The following is a 27,656-nucleotide window of genomic DNA, read 5'->3' as shown; positions in this document are numbered from 1 at the left end:
ATCAAAATCCACTTACAGGACAGGGTCTCTGTAGATACAATCACCACCACACATGTATGGAGGCCCAGAAGTGATGACTGAGCAGCTTTACTTTTGTTTGAGTCTATATTTTATGTTTTAGGAAAAAGCTTCTGACTCTATCTTTAATGTTTTGGATACATGATCAAATAAAATTGGATCATAATTAAACAAAGGGCGGATTGGAACCTTTTCAGATATTGATTTATGACTACTGTGAAATTGTAACAGTGAATACGGTGTCACTTTTGCAGCCTCAGTGGTCATGATCATTTGTGCCTGTGCCACTCCCTCAGTCTGAGTATCGGCGATCGGTTGCCTTTGACTGCAAAACCCGGAAGTGGCTGTTGCTGTGTTTACAGTGAGCTCGCACGAGTTGTGATCTGATGGTTGTTTTTCCTGCAGCTAGCTTGAGATTGAACAACAACAAAAAATGACCGAAACTCTGAACGGAGCGGCGTGTGATGTCGTGACGGTGCACAACTTCTCGGAGAAGATTTCGGAGCAGGTCGTTCACTTCCACGTGATGAAGCTCAGCGGGGGGTTCTTCCTGTGGGTCGGATCCACTCCGGTGCTGTCCAACCTGGCGGTCTCCATGAGCAGCAAATTTGTGAGTAAACACACACCTGAATGATTCCTGCTGAGTAAAGTTATACACAAAACGGAGGAAGAACACAGGTATGTCTTGCAGGTAGTTTAGAAATCAATACTGAAATCAGTTTTCATTAGTTTTCACATTCACTGTGAATAGTTAGCCTAGATATAGATGTTATAAAGTTGTTGTAACAATACACTGGACTTAAAGAGGACATAATATTATCCACCTTTTCCACCTTTTCAAACAGTCTCCTGTGGTCTAAATCAGGGGTGGGCAACTGGCGGCCCCATCAACCCTCAATGTGGCCCTCAGGTCAATTTTTACATATCAATTAATTGGAAACATGAAGAAAAACATGACAAATTCTGCGATGAAATCATGAAAACCAGAAATTTGTCCATAATAATATTTGATCACTTGTATATGTTGAGATAAATTTGAGACATCATTGACTGTAATCGTTTTTTGTATTCTACAATTTGGCCCCCTGGCAGTGAGAATTAAATGAATGTGGCCCCTTGCTGTGACCAAAGTTGCCCATCCGTGGTCTAAATGAAACATCTGTGCTGTGCTTTGGTCAAAATATAACATGAATCAAGCACCAGAGGAGGTTTGTGACCCTGTATAAACCAGCTCTCTCAGAGCGCTCTGTTTTGGTGTGTGTGTCTCTTTAAATGCAATGAGCCCCCGCTGAGTTTTCACACTAGACATCACTCCTCTGTAGAGAGAATAGAAATGGAGGACCTGAGTAAAAGTTTTGTTCTAGGCTGGGGGTGGAGTCCATGGGTGGAGATACCAGAGGAGTGGAGGGTATTTTTTTTTTTTACCAGAATCCCACTGTGACATCACCTGTTTTAAAATCTTTACACTGGCTGCCTGTTAGTTTTCGTGTTGATTTTTAAATTATTTTATTAGTTTATAAAGCATTACATGGCCTTGCAGCAGACTACCTATCAGATATGATTTTAGTTTATGAACCAGTACGGCCCCCTCAGATCCTCCAGTTCCTCTCTCTTGGTCGTTCCACAGAGCAGGACAAAAAATCTTTGGCAAATGCCGCTTTCAGCTGTTACGCTCCGAGACTGTGGAACGACCTTCCTGAGGGTCTGAGAGGAGCCCAGAATATCGAGATTTTTAAACGCAGTCTGAAAACTCATTTATTCAGTCTGGCTTTCAAATCCTAACATTACTCTATTGTTTTTTTTATCCTACGACAATTTTAAATATTTTCCTCTTGTGTATTTATTTTAATATCTTGTTGCTTTTATGTGTCTTATTTTATTTTATTTTATTTTTTATACATATTTTTTAAATTCTTATTGGTGTGCATTAGTCTCTCAATGATTTTATAAACTACTTTTTGTCAACAACTTTTCTGCACTTTGAACTGCAATTTAATTTGTCTGAAAGGTGCTGTATAAATAAAGTTTGATTGATTGAAGGATAGCACATTTGAAACAGATATTTTTTCTCTGTGTTGTAAGACTCATGCAGACCACAAACAAAAGACTGGATGGATTTATTTCACATGTTGTGGGTCAGTAGACACTCAGGTTACCCAAACATATGTTCAAAAACACTGTACAAGTGGATTTTTCTTAATATGTCCCCTTCAAATACGATAACCTGCAAAGAAAAGTGTTAAAAAATATTTACATCAAAGTATCTTCTAAAAATAAAGGTCACCTCTCATACTGTTGATGCAGCCGCACGAGGCTGCTGCAGTTCATTTGTTGGTACAGGTTGACAAAAGATGATTATTTTATTGACATTCACTCACTTTATCAGTAACAGAAAATGGAGTTTGTCCATTTGTCCATCCACGTCATAATACCAGAAAGAACAGGTGGGACACATTTTTTGTGATTTGGACGAATTTAGCGAGAAAAGTTGTCATGTCGTCCTGAATGTCTGTTGAATAGTGGGGACCCTGACCATAATCTTGACTAATGGTCGTAGTGACTAATATTTGAGCATGAGAGGGGGTCCTCATACCACAAAACATAAAAACACTTAAACTGTCTTTAATCCCCAAAAATCCCAAATGTGTCCAAAACCAATAAACATGGATGTTTAAGAAAGCGATGACTCATTTAGGAGTTAAGAGTTAATTATTGCGTCCTTGCAGAATGACTTACATTGCTCTCCTTCTTGCTTTTTGTCTGCAGGATTCGATGCCTTTATCCACTTTAGTCATGGGGGACCCGTCCGATACTGCTGCAAGCTCCTTGGCTCAGAGATTAGGTAACGCTGCATGATGAATGTGTGCATACATTAAACTGTTCTGTTATCGCCCTCATGCTAGAAAGTGATTTAAAGGCTGTAAAACTCTCTGCAGTTATCCTGATTATGTGTGTACGTCATAGGCAGAAATATCCCATAATAATCATCTTTACTGCAGACTATCTGATGATGTCGCTGCGGATTTTTGTTCTGTTTTTCAGAGCATGCGCTGGCTCTAGTTTATCTCAATGAATTAATAATGTGCATCTTGAAACTTGCTTCAGTGGAGTCATCCTCCAAAAACAGACTTGTGAAATCTTTGTTGGGTTTTGTCAGTTTGTGTATGCAGCTGGATACAGAGATATGTTTTCAAAGTCTCTACTTAGGAAGCACAAATGAATGATCCTCGCTTTGTTAGGTTTCAGATGTCAAGCTGTTTTAGCAAAGTGATACCTCACACACATTTACAGCCAGTAACTTTTTGTCATGTGCAAAAAAAAAAAGAAGCCTCTGGCACGCTGTGGAGTATTGTTGGTATTGAGTAGTGTTGCAGTTATGACCAGACTAACCGAGACAAAGACATACCAGAGTGCTCCAAGACAGAGACCGAGTCAAGACCAAGACCAAGGCAGGTGCGAGACCGAGACCATAAACATCACTGACAAATCATCATCTTATGTGCAGGGGGCGTCACTCATTTAGACCATAACAACGGGAAGGTTGAGGCCGTAACCGGGGGGTAAAAATCAAATTATGAATGAAATTAAATGATTTGTTCTTTTAGAAACTTCTTATCAAAGTGATGACGTGCAGAAACAGCCCATCGGTGGTGGTCTTGACCAGATTTGATTTAAACTCAACTCAACTTTATGTTTCCCTGAAGGGCGATTGGTTTTGTGGCAAGGCAGAAAAAGACAGTAAAAAGACAAAAGTACATCATCTCAGAGTCCGCCCAGTCTGAGAGTAAAAATGCTTTCGATTCCAAGACGAGACTGAGAACCTTCAAAAAGTGGTCTCAGGTCTGGACTAGAAACCGAGACCGATTTCAAGAGCAACACTAGTATTGCCATGACAGCATTTAAGTAAACAAACTAAGCTAAGATAACCATGGAGGGCCTGGTGGCTCAGATGGCTGTTCATTTGTGTAACAAACACTTTTATGTTTAATCTAAAGTCCTGAGTGTTAGGAAGTGATTTCATCGTCTTTATTTGTCTGTTTTGCAGCGAAGAGGACCAAAAAGCAGGTTTTTGTGAGTTACAGTATTCCCATGACGGACTCCAGTCTCGGTCTTCTGGTGGAGAACAGGATCAAAAAGGAGCTGGAGCTTCACCCCGAACACTTCTGAACTCACATCATCGTTTCCTGAGCGTCTCTTTTTTTTTTTTTTTTTTTTTTTTTTTAGAAAAACGTTTGCTGCCCCTTTTTTTGTCCCGATACTGTAAATGCATTCTGACATAAAGAACCACAAACAGTCACATCAAGTGTTCTTTTATTGACATAATAAATTAAGTGGTTTATTATCAAAACATGTAGGCCTATGGCTTTTTGTACAAATGCATCATATTAAAAAAATAACACTTAGAAAACAGCATTAGTGGTTGACTTCTTTCCTCTCTCTCTCTCTCTCTGTCTCGGAGTGATTTACTAATGAAAACATACAAACTAGCAAACCATACGGGGGGTTTGAAATACGTGCTGAGTACTAAACATGGACGATGTTTGGGACCGGTGGATTCAGGGACATTTCATGGATCATGGCATGGTTTATTTGATGTGCTTATATCCTATAAAAGTATGGTGCGTACATTATGAATATGGCACATGTGTACGCAGCGTACATGTTTTTTGCAGTCCTAAAGGATACTTACATAAAGTGTATAAATGTACACTAATCACGACTAGGCCAGGGCAGACCAGGCTGCTCTACTCTATAATCTTCACAAACGTTTATTTCAAAAAACTGTAAAATATTGTGCTTTCTGGCTAGAGTTAACACATCCTAGGAGAAGGGTTACGACGTTACCACGGTACAGAGGACGAGGAGTGAGGAGGTGGAGTGGAAATCTCTGCTAATTAAGGAGGTATTTCAAGCGACAAAAATTTGCCCTTGGCGGCACGACATGAAAATAAATACTGGTTTTTTCTTTAATTACATTCTCTGCTTCGTTTTTAAAAAAAGAACAGAGCCGTCATGATAAAGCCTTCAAATGCCGAGATGTATCATAAGACATACAGCGGTACGCTCTGATGTCCTTTCAACTCTCCGATTTGCTTTGCATTACTCTCAGTCTTTATAGGCTACACATAAAGTCTGCCAAGGTCTCCGGCTGCTCTTCATCATCAGACAACCATCATACACCCACACCGACAGCAGTAATGCTTCCTTTAAAAAACAACAATAATCAGTGTCTTCACTGACCTCAACCTCTGAGGATAAAGTGCCTCATCGGACTTCTAGAAGAGGGAACACAAATAACTAGAGAAAACATGTAAAACGTTTTTTTTTTTTGTGCCCTTTCATGCAAAAAAAGAGTGGTAGTGGTTTAGCCAATCCCTGCGTCTCCAATGTGTTGGCTTCAAATCACAAACACTTGATTGTGTCTCTGAAGTTTAGTGCAAAAGAACTTATAAAGAGTTACAGGATGCAGTGGGATCCTCCCTCAACGAGTCAAAACTACGAACAGAAAAATCTCACAAAAGCACTCGTCATGGAAAGCTGCTCTACACTGCATCTTCTCTCGCTTGCTTCTTTTCCCTGTGGATCATTCTCGACGGAGCGGACCGCAGTGCAAGAAAATCACCGAACACTTTCATATTATTATTGAACGCACACCAACTTCAGACAAACTTAGTCCAGTACAATATTTTTGGCAACTCCTGAATGAATCATAGTCACTAAAAACTACACAAATTGAAACTATCGTCGCCACCTCAAACCTCAACAATAAAGAGTTCATTTGGTTCATCCGAATAATTTTGTTTTCCCTTTTTAAAGGTTTTTTTGTTTGTTGAAAAGTTCAAAGCCTGTTGAGTCATGTTAATGCTTGAGCAATTAACAGCACAGTCGTAGACTATTCGCTATGGCGCTCACACACCATTGGCTATGGCACGATTTCCAATAATCTCCCCTCCAGTCGCCAGGGCGTACGAGGCAGGCACCGCTGCCAGAGCGGTGGCTACGGCCACTGTGGCGCCCCCGGTGGCTGAGAGGTGTAAGGGCGTGTCGTGGACCCTGGAGTAGTCCCCGTCGGCCTTGGCGAGAAGGAGGTGCTGCTCTCCTGGATGGAGCAGGGTCTGCCGGGTGAAGGTCTCTCCGTCGACCAGGCTCTCGGGCAGAGGATGGCCCCGCGGCTCCGGCAGCAGCAGCAGGCAGATGATGCACAGCAGCGTGCAGCAGGCGAAGATCACGTGGTGCAAGAAGTAGCCCTTCTGGTTGTGGAGCTCCATGATGGGTGCAGTGAGCATGCCGAAGCCAGCACTGGCGAGGACCAGGCCCAGCCCTCCACCCCTGCAAAGGTAAGAGAACAAGTGGAGCAGGTAAATTAGTCACGTACTCTAGGGTCACCAAAACAACCAACAGGAACAGTATGCTCAATAGAGACGGAGACGTTAGCACCCTCACGCCTCGTCAACTTCACAGTAAACTTTTGGTCAAGAGGCTCTGAAAGTGTGAACCTTAACGCCCTATTATCCATTCACCCCGTCTCCCCCTTCCTTATGACCTCTTTCACATGTAAACAAACATTGGGTTAAAACACCGTCTTGGCTGTTAGCACCTTTGGACGACACTCTTTGATTTAAAGCATACTGAACCTTTTCAAGGACATCACGTCTATAGTCACACATCGGCATTGGTGTAGTGGTGCCTGAAGAAGTGGGTATACTCTTCAGTTTTCCCCAAATTATTTTTTTAAGTGTCCCGTCCAGCAGAGGACAAACGGCCTCTGTTACTAACAGTGACACAACACTCCTCTGGCATATTTAGTTAGTGCGCATGCTAGCCAATTAGAGACAGAGTAGGGAGGGTCATCCCTTCAGCATTTTAGGAATTGCAGCATCAAACTGAATACTGTACTACACCAGGGCCTGTCGGTCAAAACTACACCACAAGGTGGAGCCAAGAAGCAGCACGAGAACAAGAGCTTTAGCAACATGCAGTATAGAGAGGACTTTGTAGAAATCATTTAAATGTACCATTTACTCACATAATCTTACTGATCCATTTTACCAACACGGGGAAAAAAATGTGAGTGGATCTTTTGGATGGAAACGTTGCTCATTGGAAGCTGAACAGCGTGCAGACTTTTCTCTTTTTTCTGAAGTAAGTACATTTTTTCGTCCTGCACCTGTATGCATTTTGCTTGGACGTGCACACAACATTTTTCTCTTCTAGAAGATGTGACTTTGAAATCTTAATTTAACTCAAAGAGAGATTTTTGCCCTCCAAAAAACAATTGATTCTGTTGTTTTTGTATTAAATATTCTACATATTTTTGTTTTTGTGGACATTACAGTGTGTTTTATTACAAGTAGAATCCAATTAAGCTGCATGTAATAAATCGAGTTCAGTATGGGCTGCAAATAAGAAGTTATTGTTCCCCCCACTGTGCTTCATCAGCAGCTGTATGTGTGGGTGTAATGAAAAGTAAGACGGCTCCCCTACGTCTCGTATTTCGTGTTTATGAGTGTCCTGGCTCACCTGATGACAGTGGGAGTGATTTCAGCACAGAAGAAAATGCTGAGCGTGCTGACTGCATGAGACGAGAACATGCCGATGATGGAGAATGCCACGGAGAACTTCCTGTTCAGAGTGTCTCGCAGAACTGCACGGAGGACAAGAAGAAGACATGTAAGTGTACCAGAAAAACTGCCACCACCACAAAGCCCGGGCAGATCATTTAAAAAAAGCCAGCAGGACACAAGGATCTGAATAAATAATGTGCTACTTTTCTAAATTATTATTTGTATCTTGAATCATTAAACTGTACCTGTGTCATGGCGGAGGCTGTACTTCCCAATCACTGGTTTCCGTCAGCGAGCACGGGAGGAAAGAAAGCAGAACATGTCATTAGTCAGCACAAAGGGCGGCACAGTGCTGACTCAAGACGAGCAGAATGAAAAACAGCCTTCAGGAGAACTCAGAGCAGTTTATCACTGGAGCCTGAAATAATGACTTCTGTACTGCATATGTAGGTCAAAACAGGGAGAATGGGGGGAGTTGCTATTCGACGGAGAGTTGCAGTCTGTGCTGTTTTTAATGAACCAGTGACGTCATAGGAAATGTTCAAGAGCACTTATGTAAGCAAACGGGTAACTTTAGCATCTCTGTCCTGTTACCTGATTCACACATACTTGCAAAAACAAACTGGTTACATATTGTTCAAGAGTCCAGCTTATCATGAATCTCTTATTTGTCTTGCCCAAATGTGGTTTCACGTAGCATGTTTCTCCATGTAGTGCCAAAGAGTAACACCAGGGATAAAAAAGATCCTCCTCCGAAACTCTCATCCTTACTCCTTTTAAATGTTGACTAGCTACCTTGTTAGCATGATACTAGCATCAGTAAGTGTAAACATCATGACTATAGAGCATCACTCCTCGTGCAATTTTGAAAAAAATCTGCAAAAAACTATTTGAGTGTCAGCTAAAGATTTGCAGTATTTTCCAACATCTCGGGTAACTAACATGGTTTATTTTGCGAGCTACAGCTGCTGAGTATGACTCCAAAAGGTGTAATATTTGCGTCTAAATCAATGGGTGCCAGCTAAGCTTGTTTACTTCCATCCCAAATTAAAGACCTAATTTGCCAAAGGTTAACACACATTTTGAGAGAGTCATACCATTTTTTTTAACTGTGTGTAGGTGTAGCTTTAGAGAGGCTTATAAGGCTTTCACAATTGCAAAAATCTCCTGAAAAACCTCAGGAGACCCCCCCGCCCCCCCTTCCTGTTTGAGAAGGATAGTCTCCCGCTGTGAGGATCATTATGTGAACTAGCAGGTTAGGAAATCTCCAGAGCAGTCCTCCTGAAATGATCTAGATATTTTCAGGAGTGCATTATGTGAAAACAGAAGTAGTCTCCCGCTGTGAGGTGCATATGTGAACTGCCAAATCCGGATGATTTCAGGGGCAGTCGGGTCTGAAATTCTCTTCTCAGCAGTGCATAAGTAAAAAACGGCCGATAAGTTTCTTGACCTAGCAAGCAGTAAATTAGCGATGTTGTGTAATTCTCTGTGATTACTCACGGTTCAGTAAGCCCAGCTGTAGAAGTGATGCGAGGGCTGTTATGATCATGAAGGTGAGCAGCCCTCCGCGGCGACCCATCAACCCCACCGCGGGGCAAACGGCCAGGCAGGTGGCTACAGCGATGCCGGCCATGGTGTAATAGTCCGCATGGCACAAAGCTGTTGGCTGCGCCTCGGGGTCCATCATACTGCGGGCGAAGCAGTGGTGGATCCCATAACCTGTCAGCCTGCAGGAAAAAAAAAACATGAAAAGAAATAATAAGAAGGCAGACAAGGAGGGAGAGTCAGCTACACGTCTTTACTTCTCTCGTGGGGATGAGCTCAAGAGTAATTCATGCTCTATCAACACTGTTGTCTTTGATTAGAAAAGAATCCGCCCACCCACAACCCACGACACACTTACGAGTTGACACACAGCACCACGATGTTTTTCCACAGGTTCCTGGTGCTCATCATCTTCACAATGCAGGTCCTCTGGGGTTTCTTGTGCAGCTCCTGCTCCAGCTCTGGTAGGAAAACATGAAACGCACACCTTTGAGACCTTTTCCTTTCAGGAGGTAATGAGAAAACCGGCCGCTTGGGGGGGGGGGGGGGGGGGGACACCTCAAGGACAGACAAGCTCATGTGCCAGGGGACCTTTGGAAAGATACAGGACATCCCTTTGCCCACTCTCTCATCATCTACCTGTCTGCAAGGCCTCTGGGAGAAGCAGACACAATGAATCAATCACAAAGGCAGGGGAGGAAGAGAGAGGGAGAGATTTAAGTCATGCAAATGACTAATATGTCCTTTCTATAAGGACTGCACGATTGCAAGACAAATAATTCTCAACTTTTTTGATCATTTCGCTGATTGCTGAAGTCTTTTATCCAGAAAAAATGCAGAGTTTTAGTACCTTTAATATGTAGATTTAATATCGTAAGGTTTTGTTATTTTTTGAAGAATCACAAATGCTAGAGTACTCTCTGATAGTTATAGTCATATGTGGAGGGCTTGTGCAGACGTCCGAGTTTATTTCTCCACCAGGGAAAGATCTAAAAGAGTCTGTTTGTGTTTGCTTCATTGCATAAGCATTTCATCATATGAAGAGTTTGCAAAGGCTGATTGAAAACTACATGTTTACACCCATGAAGACAAAAAAATCTTCAGATTCTTGATATGGGAATGTGTGTCTTCATGTTCGTTGCATGTCTATGTCATCATGCATGAAGAAGCAGCTGCAACACTACACAGCAACATGTATTCATCCCAGGCTCATCAAATACCTTCGTTTTTGATCAGCTCAAGGGTTTTATTCAGACGCATGAGATAGTGTTTGTTACGTGTCACATGGATGTTTCTGCCCGTCCAACACTAAGTCAAAGTCTTAACGGTCTGTGTCGTTACCTTAAGACACTAAAAAGGTCTAAAACATACCCCCAAAGATCCATCCAAAGCTGACTTTCTCGGTCTATCTACAATACAAACAGCTGTTACGCAGAGTTTCTCCTGTGAGCTGATGTGAGAATGCAGCAGGATATTCTCTGGAGAATTCACCTCGAGCCAATAGGAGGGGGGAGTGGTGTTTCTATACTGGGACTGCTGCACCGTGCATATTGATTGCAGCCTTGCTAATGGGATTGTAACCAATGACAACGCACAGAAAAGGAAGTCTTTATTGGAAGTCCCTTTTCTCAAACTGCTGGCTGCATCGGAAGCCCTGAGAAGTCGTACATCACTCCCAGAGGCGATGTCATCTTCTGACAATAAATGAGAATATCTGAGATTGAAGTCAAATTAAGTTTTTGCGTCTCTTGTCGACGCTTTACGGTACTATTTGCATCTTAATGAGCGACAGAATTTGATGCCTCAGGTATTGGAACATGCTCAAACATGGACGGAGAATAAAAAATATTTGTATGCAAAAACGAAGCAAAACTCAATGGGAGATTGATTTTGAATGTTTCATTTTGTTTACAGTCCCTTTGGAAATCTCCCTCACCTGCGAGAACTCCGCTCGGCTCGGTTGTCATGTCAACCTGGTTCTTCCTGGCGATGCGCAGCATCATGACTTTTGACCGCCTGTAGTGCTGCGTTGCCAGCAACCAGCGCAAAGACTCGGGAAAAATCCTGCAGAAAGGGAAAAAAAAAGAGGAAGAGAGGGACATTGACACAGAAGACAAAGACAAAGATTTGTCAAAGCAAGAAGGAAAAACAGAGAAGGGGAAGAAGAAGAACAAAAGAAGAAAGGCAGTATTGTTAGTAAGTAGAAGCTGAGCTCTGTGTAGCGCTGTGTGTACAGTACAAGCCATCGCCTGGCTCAGCGCAGGAAGAATCTGCCCCCTTCCCTCCCTGCTGTGGAATTCCTCAGAGGGTGGTGCTCACCAGACGTAAGGAAGCATCAGAACGAAAGGGCTGATTATGACGATCTGCAGGACCTGCCAGTCATCCCGGTTGGGCCAATTGCGGCACAGAGCAGCCACCCCTGGCATCAGAAGCTGCCCGCCCACCATCAGAAAACTGGCCACCATGGTCATGGAGAAACGCCAGCCTGGCAAACAAAGCTCGATCCCTAAAATGAAGACAGAGAGAGAGAGGAGAGGGAGATTTAGTTTCACATGAAATATGGATTCTTGTATCGCACCAGTGGAGACCAGTGAATTATGTATTAGCTGCATCGTGTGTGGACGTTTCTGTGGATGTGATTACCATCATAAACTTAACAGCAGCCCTAATGGCCTGGAAGAGTGTGACGTGTGTGTTTGTTTAATGGTGGAGCTGGTGTTGAATTTCCTCTCTGAATTATTGAGGGCACTACTACTGATCGTTCCCATGAGAACACACAAGTTTAACACCAACAGACGTCTTTAGAAACTTAGCATGGACTGCACGCTGAGGTTTTTAAAGACGCTTCAGCTGCTCACTGAGAGTTTCTGGGCTCACAGTCCATCCCCTACCGCCTGTAACATGGTACAGTCCAGATGGTCTGGTCCATATGGCAAGGTCTTTTTGAAGGTGACCATTGTTGGTGAATGAGGAGGGGGCAGGAGAGGGAGGGAGGGAGGGGGGAAACTCGCTAACCTGGCCTCATGTGGCATCACTTCTTATTGTGGAGAGAGGGAGAGAGGGGGAGGAGAGGGGACAGCAGGGAGAGATGGGCAGAATACAAATTACTTTCCCCCTCAAAGGACAAAAAAATAGTCCCTCCATTCAGTAGTGGTATCACCGTAGGAAAGATAATAAAGAGCAGCAAAAAGCAGGCAGAGAGACAGAAAAGGCAGATGGAGGAAGGCGGAGGGAAGGACAAAAAAAAAAGCAAAGAAAGACACCGAGAGATGACAAAGATAAAAACGATTCGGCTTGTACACACGGCAGGAAGGTTGCGAAAGACAAAATGAAGGTATTACTGGAAATCCCTTCATCTCTGTTCCCTTAAGCCTCAGACGGACAGTTTTACAGTTAATGTCTCCTAAAACCTTCCCTGCAGGAAGCAAGACAGATAAAGGAAATTGCACTGACCCGTAATCCTCCACCTGCCTGTCTCTCTCTCTCTCTCTCTCTCTCTGTCTTCAGCCTGTCTATCTGCATCAGTCCATCAGCCGCTGGTGTAAAATGTGTTTAGACCTTTCAGCTGAGTAACAGAAGTAACACCACGGTGTAACGAGAGGATTCTGTCTTTGTTACAATCTGAGTTGGCAAGAAAAAGTGGTCAGACCACCTCAGACAATGTGACAGTAGTACTGCTTATTAGCAAGAATATGATGTGATCGCAAAACCTAGTGATGTATCACAGCACTGTAAGCAAGGGGGTGTGTTGTGATCTTTAGACTTGTCAAATCTGCCAAGAACAAATCCACCACGTATGAACACACCTGATGTTAAAGCTCTTGAAACTGCTGCCACAGGGTAGGTGTCAAACAAAGTGATGACCTGCAACTCTGCAGAAAAACGATTATTTACATTTTCCACAGCAGAGATCCTCAACAAGGGATACACTTAACGATCCCCCCCCCCCCACCCCCCAAGCCTAATCGATGCGACCATTCTTCTCAACAATAGCTGCAAATGGTTCTTGTCAAGCCCACGCAGAGGTCGAGTGTGGTACTCAACATTTGAGCAGACGTGAATAATCAGTCTGCGGGATAAAAGCCACAAGAACTCTGAGGTCTCTGGGAAAATCCTCGACTATCCAGGATTCCAGTATTACGATATGATTGCTCATGTGCAAAGGGTAACTGTGCTCAGGGCTGGTTTGGCCTGGAGCAAAAGTAAGTGCAGTCATATTGCATGACCCACACAGAGTATGAGAGCACAACATAGATACAATATGTTAATCAACATATGCATCTGGCTCCTTCTCCTGGCTGAGTGACAATGAGAGGAAAGAAAAGGCAACACTGTGCCAGGAGTATTCACCTCGAGCAAGCGGGACGGGGTGGTGACATTTAGGTCCGTTCACATGTGGCTGTTGTGTTTTCTGTTCACTGGGATGGTCATACATCAACCTCTTTGAGTGACTTCCTGTAATGTAGGCTAACTGAGGAACAGGCACACTGTACTACATTGAAGTGAAGTACATTCACTTTCTTTTATACATTTACTGCACTGTGTTACTTTCAACCGCTGCTGAATTTGTGTGTGCCTAATCTGACGAACACAGCACAGTCTGTGTTACCGGCGCCGCCCTTTGCAGCAGTCAGTATGCATGGATCAGACTGTAAGACACACGCACGCACGCGCACACACACACACACACACACACACACACACACACACACACACACACGAGAAATCAACTGTACCTTGGCAATGGTAATGTATCCCTAAACCAGCCTAACAAAGCAAAAAGCACTCCCCAACTCTCCTGGGATGTTTTTTTTATCCCACTGACTCTACTGGGATACTGACACACACACACACACTGGTAAAGACCTTTTGTTCCAGCTGAGTGAGAGAATGGTTCTCCTTGTGCTGATTATCTCACTGCCCCCCCTGTGAGCTGACCCCCCCCCCCCCTCTCTCCTGCCCACTCTTCCCTCTTGCTCATCAGGGCTGAAGTGGCTCCCTCGCCCTTTGTAAAGCCACCATCCCCCATCCCCCTCTTTACCCCCTCCCTCCCTCCTCCTCCTCCTTTCACAGAGCAGCTTCTCTGCCGTCTTTACAACTGAAAGCGAACAGTCGCAGAGTCGGAGGAAAACAAAAAAACTAGAATGGAAGAAAGGGAGTCTGGAAACAAAGAGAAGGCAACAAAAAGCAGCTGATCTGATGACCAAAGTAATCTTTGATGACAAACGGGCTGACACCACCACTACACTCTCTCTCTCTCTCTCCCTCTCTGTTGTCTGCTGCTCCCTTGATAACCTTGCCTAAGGCGTGAGAGCAGAGTGGAGAGACAATTGGCTCACTGAGAACCAGCCTGTGTGTGTGTGTGTGTGTGTGTGTGTGTGTGTGGATGTATGGGGAGGCTGCAGGTGGTGACACACACTTAAGAAGAACATTTTTAACATCATTATGTAGACAAAAACATTGTGGTTCCTGGTTGGAAAGGAGAGTGAAGTCTATTCAGAACAGCTACACTTGATGGCAAAAAGACAGAGAGAGAGGAGACACGATCAAATTTAAATAAAGACCTAACGGCGCATAATTTAACACAGTCAGCACTTTGGGATATTCATCGTCTCACACGTACTTGCTCAGCTGATAATGACTTAACCTGTTAGGTAACTTTATGTGTCCTTGTACTTATATTTGGACGACATTGCCGTCCCTGCAGAACCCCTCTTCTGTCGTAAATTTAACTCCTCTGAGGATTGGGACAGCTTTAGTGGGTGACTTCATAGAGATGCAGGGGAGGGAAGCTGAAACAGTGTGTTGACAAGGGCACAGTGTGACATGGCAGTACTTCTCCCCCTGCTGAGTCAGCAGTATCCATCCCCTGCAGCTCATAAAAACACAAACACACACACACACAGGATGTTTCTCTTCATTATCACCACGTCTCTGTGATAAAGTGGTAAAGGCACTGATATTAACCTTGTCTCCTTGGTGTAAAAACAACTGCAGCCTTATTCCTTTGGGTCCGTACAAACCTCATTCTTTGGAGTACCGACTGCACTCTCCCTGACGGCCTTGAAAAGTGTCTCTGAAAGTGTTTTTGAGCCCGCTACACAAACTCTTGTCTCGCTGGGATTCACATCACGAACAATGGATTCAAGTGTTGACACCATTTTTGAGGGAGCCGAAATACAAAAAAAAAAAAACTTCTGTCGAAACTTTTTCAATAACTCCTGCAGCATAATTTGCTCCCCCGCTGATGTTTGCTTCAACTCAGAACTGTTCTACAGTCTTTTGTGGTGAATCCAAGTCAAATATATGTGCAAGTCTCAAGTCCCCTCGAGGGAAAATCCAAGCTGAATGACTGGATTTTATGAGAAAATGGTATAATAATAATAAGTGATCCTTTGTTGCAGTTGCAGAGATTTAGTGTCAATGAAACTCTAAGGTCATGTAACCTGAAGCAGCAGGTTCTTCCCAGCCGAGCTGAAAACACTTCTGCAGTTTGTTCCTCAGATCAGGCAGCATGGTGGGGAAGCAGTGATTGTTGGGGAACACATTGAGCTCATGGATCGATGGCAAAGACGTGAATCATGCTGCAGCAGTGGCTTAAGAAGATTCAATAAATGCTTGATGTGTTTTTTTTCCCGCTATGACTTTGAGTCGTCATTGGAATTAATTTACTTTAACTGCAGTAAATCTGAGCTGAGAGGACATGAGAGGGTGAAACTAAAAAGGTTTGTGTTTAAGTATTTTAAATCCTGAACAACGAACGCATCAATAGAGAACTTTTTCCAAATGTTTTTGAATTATGTACATGTGTACTTTCCTGAATTGTAGAGAAAAACAAGGAACAAGCTGCGAGGAAACAGAGGCTGTTTTTCTCTCACAGGATGGCCCTACATTACAAACTAATAAGCCTGTGCAGAACTGGTGTAATATCTAAATATGTGCACAACATGCATAAACACACACACATCGAGACGTTTAAAATTAGCAAAGGACACTAAAGCCTCTGCTGACATCTCTTCTGGAGTTTATTATGTGCTGCGTGCTGCAGAGAGATAACCGAATGATGAGAGATTTTAAATGAGCCTCAAGAAAATGAGAAAGTGAGGGCAGCGATAAAATGGTAGAGAGGAAGAGGGGGGGAGGGGGTGAATGGGGCAGAGGAGAGTCGAGGGAAGCATAGAGGGAAAATGGAAAGGGCCAAAGTGCTTCTGGATTTAGAAACAGAGATTCAGCGCTGCATTTAAAGTGGCAGGGTGAAGAAGGAGGGAAAGAAAAGGCGAGCGAGGAGAGCGTTTTTTTGTTGGGGGGAAAGAACACGATGCAACCACAGCACATATACATAAATACAAACTGTACAACCATCCATAATGCATCACATATGCAAGATATGTGCATATTGTTCTGCTCCTCTGTCTGATCTGCTTCCTGCCGCTGCCTCAGCCGTCACAGACTCGACGATAATGATGCTGTTTTCAATCATTAGAGGACATTTTCAGGACGACGTTTTGGTGGTGTTGGATTTCATTCGGAGCTGAAGAAGAGCAATCCCTGTGATGTTCAAGAGCTTCCATTATGGGTGTAAGGAGGTAAAAATCTGTCCCTTTTTATTACACAGTTCCCTAATTTAAGTGTAGCCCAGCAGAATAGTAAAAGATTTTTTTTAAACCAACACTGAGAGAAACAAAAGCCATGAAACAAAACCTCCCATTGTCCAAGAACACGATCTTAGCATGCAAAAAAAAGTTTTTGCAAGTCTAAAAAAGAAGGATGGTTTTGTTTCATGTTCTGGTTTTTCTACAACGTGTGTGATCTCTTCACTTCATGTGTCGCCCATCAGGGATGATGTCATCGATTTCCCACATCTCAGACCTGGTCTTAAAGTCTTACAACCTCAAGAATGCACAAATTCATGCTCTCTCTCTCTCGAGTTAAGAAGGTTAGGATGGATGCACCGATCCCCCTTTTTTTTTCAGTTCCGATCCGATTCCTACACACATGCACCGATACCGATACTGATTCAGATATTTTAAAATTTCAAAACTAACAGTGTTATTGTTGTTGTTGGCAGCATGTGTGAGGCTACACACAGCTGTAGTTAACCCAGCATTGCAGGAAGCAGGTTTTTCAAATTAAATCTTTTAAACTGAAGTGTAAGAATTGTACTTTTGAACATATCGTGAGAGGTGTCTCATCTCGCCTGAACGTCGTCATGGAGACGATTTGTGGACGCTTCTTTACAGTTCAGTCTGAACGTCTTCAAAGTGAGACTGTGCGAGAGGACCATCTTTCTTGATCGGTGTTGTGGAATGAGGCCATCAGTCCGATATCCAAAACGCATGTTACTTCAATATCAGACCCGGTACCGATATTAGATCGGATCGGTCCCGTCTCTAAAGGTTAGTGGTTGACCTTGATGGAAGACTCCGTTGGAATAACAAGCTCTATTACTGTCACTCTGTTAACTGACTTTTCCTTAGAATTTGAAGTCTTAAGCTCGTGTTATCTCAGTCCTGTGTTTCCTTTTTTAATTGCCAGGTCCATTTAAAAAAGGTTTTCCATGTCGTCTATCAAAGAGACATTTGAAAATGTGCACGGAAATATGCAAATGGGAACACATCTCGTGTGTACGGGCACACACTTCCTCTACTCTCAGTCTTTGATGTACGATTAGAATCAGTGTCCTGCAACGTTGCCCTTAATATAATGGATTGTCTTTACAAAAAACAGAAAGTTTCCACACAACATGGGTGTTACCATTGTTAAATTAAATCTGCAGGTTGGACTTTCTCTCAGTCGTTTTTTTTCCCCCCATGTCAAACACACTGTAGTGGACTAAAACAGGCACCCTAAGGACATACTCTGCCTCTGCCAAATTACTCATGGACTGCTTCCTCCCTCTCCTGCAGGGTGACTGATGTAGCTCTCTTCACAAACGACGACAACAACAACAACAAAGACGACAGGTAATGACAAGTTTCATATTCAGAGTCCGATCTGTGCTGCATGTCTACACACATCATGCACTGAAATCACGTCAGGATGCAACTGCATGCTGTTCTTCTTCATGTGTTTTATTACTGTGAATGAGAAGGCAGCGTCTATTATCGGCTGTCATGATGTGAGTTCACTTCAAAGCGAGTCGTTCTGTGGCAGCGAGCCGCCCGTTCCTCCTACTGTATTCATCTGCACCTCACACAGACTCACACCAACACCTTTTTGTTGCTCTTCAAAGTGCAGGAATACAATCTGTTCTCTCACACCATACCAGCACACACACACACACACACACCGAACACACACTCACACACACACACACTGAACACACAGAGCTACTTATCCCATCACTGCCAACACCGAGCACACAAACAAGGGAAATATACAGAAATGGGCTCCCATTACAGGTATTTTTGTTTGGCAAACAGCCTGTAATATCAGGAAATGTGTGTAGGTGAGAGAGTTTCTGTGTGTGTGTGTCGAATGAACAATCCGTAGAGACACATACTGAGCGCTCTAAATGAACAGTTATGTGAAAGACACCACTGAAACCAAACATAAATCTTAATAACAGAGACTATTATCCAAAAGTGAGTCCGAACAGCGTTCCTGTTTTCTGACTGTTTCACCACTGAGGATTGATTGAGCTGAGCTGGTTATTCTCCTGGTTCTGAAGATCTTATCTGAACGACCCCGTTTTGATTTTATGATAATGTGTTATCCATATTTAAGCGCCTAGCTGACATGATTGACAGGTGGGCGCGGTGTAACGGTTCATCAAGAGGTTTAAAACCCGCCTCAGCTCCAGCTCTCGGCCTGTCGTTAGGTTGACTGAAAGTTAGGCTGAGACGGGATTTCCAGCATTGGAGACCGCCACCGACGGGACTCCAAAGCCCCCTGCAGGAACCGAGGGGTGACGTCTGTGCTGGACATGTGACGCATGGATGAGATACAGACGGATGGGCTGCAAGGTTGTTCGTTTTTGGCATGGGAAAAGGTTGGGAAAGACCGCTTTAAGAGTTCAGAAATGTCCACCACCGTGTTCATCTTTGTTCATCTCGACTGCGGCGACGTCTTTAAAATTAAATGAAGAATAATGCCTGAAGATGTTTATGTTTGACCGACGCCGCTTTTTTATTCTGAACTTTTAGCTGGATATCAATCACTTTAATCCTTTAATGACTCCAACCGCCCTTCTGTTAATACTGTTGTCTTTATCTCCCGCCCCTGATGTAAGACGGCTATGAATCCAAACCGTGTAACAGCCCGTTACTCAAATGGTCACATCTCTGTTTGTGGTGTGTTCGCCCCCTGCATACATCACAGATTAAATTCCTTTCCTCAGCAGACGGCTCGGAGGCGTCCATTTTGTTTGTTTGTTTTTAGAAGCGGTTCAGCTCGAGATTTATCTGGAACCTCCTGCTGAGAGGGACAAAAACCCCTACCCCGCCGCCCCCAGCTCCAAGTCTGCCCTCCGACATGCATAATGTTATGACTAATCTGCTGAAAGAGAGGAGGGCCTGCAGAGGGTGAGAAAGAGGGGGACAGTGGCAGGAGGAGGGGGGGGGGGGGGAGAGAGGACAGAGGGGAAAGCAGAAAGGGATAAGAGCATTCTTTGGGGGTAAATGTGATGAGTTTGTCGTCATGTATCAGGAACACCGTGGCTGCAGGCTGTTTTGAAGACGTATAGAGGAGATAGAGGGAATCATTTCCACTCAGGGTGCGTTCGAATTGTCAACTGTAACTGAGTGAAATGACCCGGAAGCATTTAAGTGGCGGCCATGATAAGAGCCGTTCGAATTCTCTAAAAGATAAGGAAAGGTGGGTCAATGCTTCCTTTATAACCTCCTTTAGCATAGGATACACCGGACCATCCTTTACCGAAGGAGATGAGATATGCCGCCCCACAATTCCTTGCGGCCGCAACATTTAAAGCGAGTCGCGCATCCGACCGTTCACGGAAATGAACGATGATCGTAAAGTGACACAGATCAAGAGATAAAAGATAAGAGACATTTTTAGCCAGATGATGTTTTATTCAACGTATTTCATTCTCTTAAGAATGCTGTGCAGATGTACATTTGTATGCTTAAAACATTATGTGTAGGTTATATCTTGCATAAATGTAAAAATGTATTTCATACAATCATATTTATTTTGATGTTGATTTCTGAGTGGACAGGAAGATGATGGTTTCACTTTTGTTACTTGTAGCCTGGTAGTCTATATTGCTTTTATTTCAATCCCAACCTCGTGGTAATTAGGATTATTTCACTGGTAAGAAGGCACAGGGGAAAGTTTTTAAGATGCACTTTTAGTAGTCCATTTTCTGAACATTGTAGTTTCAACACGGTGGACCCGCCTAGAGGAAATGTGGTCGGACTGTCAGAGCAACGCGATCGCCTTTCCCTAAGTCCTTTATGAATTCTCCTAACATCTTTCCTTAACCTCATGACGTTTTCCCCCGGGGTTAAGGTAAAGTGGATAGTGAAAGGAGATAGGAGGGACAATTCGAACGCACCCACAGATTTGACGTCTCACCTCAAACCTCGAGAATTTAAGAAGATAATGGTGAAAAAAAAACAACTGTTAAATTAGCTCCAAAATACCCCGTTATCATCCGATGTGCTAATTAAGAAACGAGCGAAAGAAATGCAACCCTTACTGTCTTCATACCACATGACATGAAGGTCTGTAAAAGGATGTGCTGCTACCAGTCGTCAAACCACTCACAAAGATAAACAAGGGTTTGTTTGTTGGCTTCACAAAACGGATCCCCAAAGGTTGAACCAGCATGGCAGCGTGAGCTACACGGGTTTTTCCATTATTCATAATATCCACCGACACTCTGCTCCTGTGTCATCACTCCAAGCAGAAATCTCTGCTGTCAAACAAACGTCCGTGGCACCAACCCAACCCGTCCTCCTGCTTCGGTTTGAGTTTTTAAATCTCTGTGTGGACTTCAGGAGTCGATTTGGTGACAGGCCATTCAGAAAGATAATGTTCTGATTTCTTTTTAGTATTCTAAATGACCTCACATTTAAGGTCAATGCAGTTGCAGATTTAGGAGTTTAGTGTCCCAACAACAACATAAAAGCTACATTATGTACAGATCGCTCAGCTTCTGGACTACGAGGGCAACGTCGAGCTTTGTGCCCACATCCATCAGGCTCTTAACTGTACTCTTTTAACCTCTCATAACAATCATTCATGACCTATTTATCGACACTTTTAACACATTTCACGAGTTAGCTTGATTGTCTTTTCTTCTTTAACCCATATTAGAATCTTTAGCATTATTTTATGCTGATCTGTCATGCATCATTTTGTTTAGGCACGCGAACTTCACTCACTCAGGACTCTTTGATTGCACTTTGGATGTTGATATGTGATGTGTTTATGTGTGTTGTTTTTTAAGCTGTCACTCATGTGAGCTGTGTGCACACTGATTATTATTTTTTTTTTTACACAAAAGAAGTTCCTAACAGGAACAGGCTGCTGTGGCTCAGTTGGTAGAGTCAGTCGTCTCTCAACCGGAAGGTCAGGGGTTCAATCCCCAGCACCTGCAGTCACATGTCCGATGTGTCCTTGGGCAAGACACTTAACCCCAAATTGCAATGGGATTAGCTACTTCTGATGGTCACTTTACAAAGCAGCATCTGTCATCAGTGTGTGAATGTTTAGGTGTGACCTGCGGTGTAAAAGTGCTTTGAGTAGTCAGAAGACTAGAAAAGCACTAAACAAGCTCAAGTCCATTTTACCATCTAACGGATAAATTAAGTTATTTGAATTATTCATTTGAATGCTTGTATAATGTTTTAAAGGAGGCTTTTTCGCAACTATCTCTTGAAGTAGGTGCATATGACATGAGAAGTAAAAATCCTGCACCTTGCTCAGCATCACCGATTTATCAGCGTTCCCTACACTTGACCAAGATTCTGAGGGACAGACACGTTGGTGATGCCGAGCAAGAGGAGTGTGCAGGATATTTTCTTTTCAATGTGAAAGCTTATATAATGGAACTGTATATATCTTATATACTGGAGAGCAGAGGGTATCATAAACACCAAAAAGATAAACTCACAGGAGACATTAAAACGACTATATCCAAAGATTATCATAAAGTGAGGATGAACTTTGGGGGTAATGGGATTTTCTGGACAGTTGGCAGGGATAATTGTTTGTTAATGTTGGGACCCAGGCAAAATATTTCTCTGAAGTTTTTTTCCAAAAGAAGCTCAAAAGTAGGTCAACAGCGTGACCACGTTTTTTCAAACCCCCTAAAAGCAACACACTTCACACACGTTCATGCACAAGCACATTTATACGATTAAGCACGCACCAGAGGCATCCTGATCAGGGCGGGGGATAATTATATTAGTGCTTAGCGCATCTTAACGAGGCGATTCTTCAAACACCATGGAAACCATGAATGCAGCATGTGTGTGTGCATGTGCATAACTCATACTTACACCCTGATTGACAGGCACATCACAATGTTGTGTTTATATATTGAGTAAGGTAATCCAATAAATGAGATGTTAGTGTAGATACAAGTGTAATAGTGTAATTGGGGGGAAAATCAGGACATTTGAAGTGCTTAAATGCTTGAAACTGGGACAATCACTGACTCCCAGTATACTCCAGGGATCTAGATTACTTCAGCATGGTTAAAATAAACACAGCAAAAGATTGAACACAAGGCGAGAAGAAGGAAGCACAGTAGCGAGGAGGCAGAAATAAAAAATAAAAATAAAAAAAGCAGACATTCAGGAGGAGGTGGAAGCATGTACTTACTGAGCACGTAGAGGGAGAGAGCGAGGCCCGCCAAGCAGAAACCCTCAAAGAAGCGCAAGGTGCTGAACATGGTGACGTTTACAGAGAAGGCAACACTCAGACCAAACACCAGCATGAAAAGAACCGACAGAATCAACACCGGGTGCCGACCAAACCTTCGAGGCAGAAAGAGAGAGAGAGAGAGAGAGAGTCACAAAGTGAGGGATGAAAGCTTTTGGTGGTGCAGGTGGATAACAGGGGGGGGCGTTACAGTCTTTGTGCCCCCTCTGACACTGTGGACATCCTGGTCTTAAGAGAGAGGGGGGGGGCTCTGTAGGTCAATGGGTCAGGTCAGAGCATAGGCCTGGCGTGGCCCATGCATTTCTTTACATTGTTGTCGTGGTAACTGATTCTAAACACAATGCAGGGATTTCTTTTTCCCACGCTGCAGCTCAGATGGCGCACTGACTGCAGACGTGACGACAACATGTCTTAAAGGGTCAGTCCCCCCAATTTTTGTTTGACCCCACACCATAGAAGATATAGTTCTTTAAGATATAGACAGTAACGTCTCTTGATTAGCTGGAATATTTAGGACATTGAGCCTCATGCAGGTACGATATCAAATCATTTGTAGCATTCACTAATTTCCCCAACTTTCTCTTTGGTATAAAACTAATCTCACAAGTGGTTACATCTGTTCCTTTAGTCCAGCTTTCTTCACTTAATCTGCAACCACTAGTCCAGTGATTGAAAGCCAACCGCAGTAATCAATAGCCAACTTTTCTAATAAGTGAATAAATCGTTTTAATTGTCTTTAAAGAAAAAATGATTAAATATTTCCTGGTTCCAGCAGTTATGTATTTTCTTTGACTGCTAAAACAAAAATATCAAAACAGCACGCACATGAGTACTGGGTGCTTGACGGAAAATATATCCAAAGACAGAAGAAAGACTAAGTCAGCACACCAGACGCTGCTCCAGTTAACATATGATAGAAATGATCACCATTAATAGTCATTCTGCAGAGCTAGGGGAATAGATGGGGCTAGATGAAGGACTGTTAAAATGGGAAAAGTCTGTTATTCTTATGTATTTAATTTCTTTTAAGTATTGACCAAATTAGAAGCAATTTGAAAACATCATCCTTGTGCTCCTGGAATGGCCAAAGAGACATTTTCAGATGATTTTGAACTCTCACAGAGGATGGTGTTTCATAGTATCAGGCTGTTTCTCCACAATTTACTTTACTTTGGAGCTTAAATTAATTATTCTAAATACATTTGGGTTAGAAAACATGTGAAAAAAACATATAAACAAAACTCAAACTGCTTGAAGGCAGAAAACTTCAGAAAATAGAGATCTAAAAATCTGCACAATCAAACCTACTCTGTCGTTAGCATTAAACGAAGGAGACAAAATATAAGTCATTCATACCCTAAGGATAAAATCTATCATCGAGAGTTAAATATAAGAGGCACAAAACTGACACAGGAGAGGCAGCTTACCAGTCGGCCATGACACCCATCACTAGGTAGCCAAATATGGAGCCCACCAGCAGAGAAAACTTGGCAATGTGCACCTTCCAGGCTGAGTCACACACCAGGTTCCACTGCAAAGAGACACAAGGACAGACGGAGGGGAAACCAGTCAACATGTATTCAGAGAAAAACCTCCCACAGCGAGACAACGGGGAAGTAAACGTCAGCCACATCAGCTGCACAGAAGTCTGTCAAAGTCTTCCACTCTCTGACTCACTGTGTTGATAATTCATGAAGGTTGATGAGTGTGCAAACATGCCGACAACGCCTTTGAAATATTCAAATGTGCGACATGTAGGGAAAAAGTGAAGGCGTGTGTGTATGTGTGTGAGAGAAAAGAGCGGTGTGTGTGAATGTGGGTGTGTGTCCATAATAACTGAAATCAATAGCTTTGCACTCTCTCCTCTGAGCACATGGGTCAGTGAACACACCGTTGCAGCTCTCAGCTTTCTGAAAGTAAGCCAAGGGCACATGTGGATGTGTACTCTACACACTCGTGCACCATCCCTGAAAGTGTCCACAAAGAAGAGCCCAGCACAGAGATGCAGCAGAATAAAGTGTTGAGTTTAACTGTGATTTACAGAAGTCCCCGCTGAGCCTCAGACGGAGAGAATAAAGGAGGTGATTAACGCTCATGAATTATGGTTTTTGGGTTGTTAAATGGCCGGAGTACTCCATCAGTGTGCGTTTATCATGTATGGGCTATTAGCGCTGAAAAAACTGATATCATTCAAGCACTCGAGCCACGAGCAGAGTTTTCAGTGGAATTTTCTCATGATAGGAACATGCAATTTTGACCTTTTACAAACACATTTCATCTAATTAGATCTCTAGCCTTAAAAATGTGTTAAACTTTTGTATTTTATTTTTAAAAGGGCATGTCAGGATTTATCTACCAGAAGTCCTTGTGACCCCACTTCACTAAAAGAAAAGGAAAGGTAAACTAGGATTATGTCAAAAGACACATAAAAAGCCTGATTCTGTCAGTGACTTAGTGCTCCAAATGCTCGAACATATTCACATTTCAATCTGCAAAAACAGGTAGCAAACTGTAAATCGGGATTTCAATAACGTAATCATACATTTCACTGTTGATTTCGCGCATAAGACCATAGATGTGATTTTTTTTTTCCTAGTGTCGACTGTGACCTACAGCAGCATTTCCTAACACGCTACAGTTACAGCATGCAGCACGTTGTCACATCTTCATGTTTGCAAAGGACAAACCCGTAGTTGTCATTGTGGAGCTGTGTCAGTTTGGTGAGGTTTAGAAAAATATTGTGGTTTTGGTTCAAATAGATATGCCACTTTTTGTTGGTTACAGTACATTATGAATGTGGGTCAGATCTACCGGTAAGTAATAGTTTTTAAAGAAGTCAACGTTATTTTGGGGGTTTCATGCAGGACATTTAACTCAAGCCTCCTTGGATAAAGTCTTGTGTTGTGTTTGATCTTATCCATTGACACTAATAGAGTTTGTCCCTCGAAAGGACATGACCTCACTTTCACCGTTTCTCCTCTAACAGTTATTCAGGGTTGTCTTACATAATCTGTATCTGGGTCAGTTTATGTTCTTGCTTTCTGAATCAGTATCAGGATGGAAGAAGAAGGTGTATTGATGTATCCCAGCTGGTTCTCTGGATCTGGCACAGCTCTGCATGTTGGCATGTCGTTGCTAATCCATGAACAAGTCAAATGTGTTGTGTGACGTTCGAAATAACTCTTAAATTAAACGTGAATTTGATTCTACATGTGATTGTATGTGGATCTGCAATTTTCATGCATAATTGTTTAAGAGTCTAAAAATAGTCCTTTCATAACACAAAGACACACAAGCACACACTATGCATCCTACACCATTGGATTTTAGTCATCCAATGCTGTTTTCTCTGAGCTCTCTCTCACGCACACACACACAAACACATCCTCTCATATTGAGGTCAGTGGGTAACTTGTCAATCAGCTGTGTTGGTGCATGCGGCTCTGCTCTGAACTGATGTTGTCAGTGAGGATGAAGATGCAGGGTGCTGAGGATGAGGAGGGTGATGGTGATGAACAGGCAGCTTTCTTTCTCTATCAGAGAGATAACACTGTAGGTCTATCACTCGTTACCTTGGTAACCACATTCTGACTAAGTCCCGTCTGCAGCTCGAGCCTCCACTCCTTGCACGCGCAAAGCAGAGCGCTGCCATCGCCGTATCCGTCCCCGGTGCCGTTGTCTGCGAGATGCAGAGCGGTCGCAGCGCCGGTGACCGGCAGGGATGCGGAGGTCCAGTTACTCTGGTTGAGCAGGGGCTGCACGCACGTGCCATTAGGTTGTGCCAGGAGGAAATAATCCGAAAACTGGCTGAAGCCGATAAACAAAGCCGGTATCCAGGTCAGGACCACGAGCTGCTTCTGATGCTTCCCAAAGCCCCCCAGAGACGGCAGAACCGAGCCGTCGATGTGCGGCAGCAGCCGGGGAACCGGGTGCTCAAGCGTGGTGAAGCCGTTCTCCGGCGGGTGGTCCTGCGCCTCCGGCCGGCCGCCTGCCATCACGGCCCGGCCACAAAGAGAGCAGCTGGGCGCAACAGCGGGTGAAGCAAAGCCCCCTGCTCTGTTGCTGTCCGCGCACTCTGCGTTAAGCCCTTTGACACAAAGAAAGCCCACCGCGCAGATAAATCCTCCGTGTACCCAACAAGAGCCTGATCCAAAAAAATAAGCGGTCTCCGGTCCGTGAAGGCGTGCAGAGGCACCGAATCACCGAGCAGTCGTCCTCATAGCGAGAGAGTACGAAGCGACCAAGGGATGTCCGTGAAGGGAGGCTGTGTCAGGAGGAGAGGGGTGAGAAGAGGATCCCTGAGGCGGCTGGACTCGGACAGGCAGGCATGCTCACCAACATGAGGTTTGTATTCCATGAGTACTGCTGCTACAGCGGGATCCATCCATGTGGAGCTGAACTGGGCCAGGCCTGCTGGTGGTGCAAGAGTGCAATATGGAGCTGTATCCACGCAAGGATCCACTAAACATCTGCTCCCTTATCCACGAGCGCCACAGGTCTCATACCTGTCCAGACTGTGACCTCCTGAAGGTGCGCATCACTAAGAATTCAAAACACCCGAGCTCCCAGTGATCCCCGGTCCACCCTGATGGTGCTGGGTTCAGAGACGTTGTAGAAACGCTGCTCGGTTTGTCGCCGTCTAGTCAATGGGACACGGTTCCAAAGCGGGGCTTGGAG

At 43.6% G+C, this 27,656-nt stretch overlaps 2 protein-coding genes across 2 annotated transcripts; one reads left to right on the top strand and one right to left on the bottom strand.

Moving 5' to 3' along the window:
- Positions 1–401: 401 nt before the first annotated feature.
- psmg4 (proteasome (prosome, macropain) assembly chaperone 4) lies at positions 402–4,429 on the top strand. Its single transcript, XM_061034275.1, has 3 exons — positions 402–628; positions 2,785–2,860; positions 4,064–4,429. The coding sequence occupies exons 1-3, from the start codon at positions 452–454 to the stop codon at positions 4,183–4,185; spliced, it is 375 nt and encodes a 124-aa protein (XP_060890258.1). The 5' UTR covers positions 402–451; the 3' UTR covers positions 4,186–4,429.
- LOC132968697 (solute carrier family 22 member 23) lies at positions 4,245–27,656 on the bottom strand. Its single transcript, XM_061034270.1, has 10 exons — positions 26,552–27,656; positions 24,407–24,510; positions 22,920–23,074; positions 11,448–11,634; positions 11,065–11,192; positions 9,487–9,589; positions 9,084–9,310; positions 7,829–7,861; positions 7,540–7,663; positions 4,245–6,348 (listed from the first exon to the last, which is right to left on the bottom strand). Exons 1-10 carry the CDS (start codon positions 26,972–26,974, stop codon positions 5,928–5,930), a joined length of 1,905 nt encoding a protein of 634 aa, XP_060890253.1. The 5' UTR covers positions 26,975–27,656; the 3' UTR covers positions 4,245–5,927.

The sequence above is a fragment of the Labrus mixtus genome, chromosome 3 (assembly GCF_963584025.1).
Source record: "Labrus mixtus chromosome 3, fLabMix1.1, whole genome shotgun sequence".
NCBI lineage: Eukaryota > Metazoa > Chordata > Actinopteri > Labriformes > Labridae > Labrus > Labrus mixtus.
This window is presented reverse-complemented; position numbering and strand designations above follow the sequence as displayed.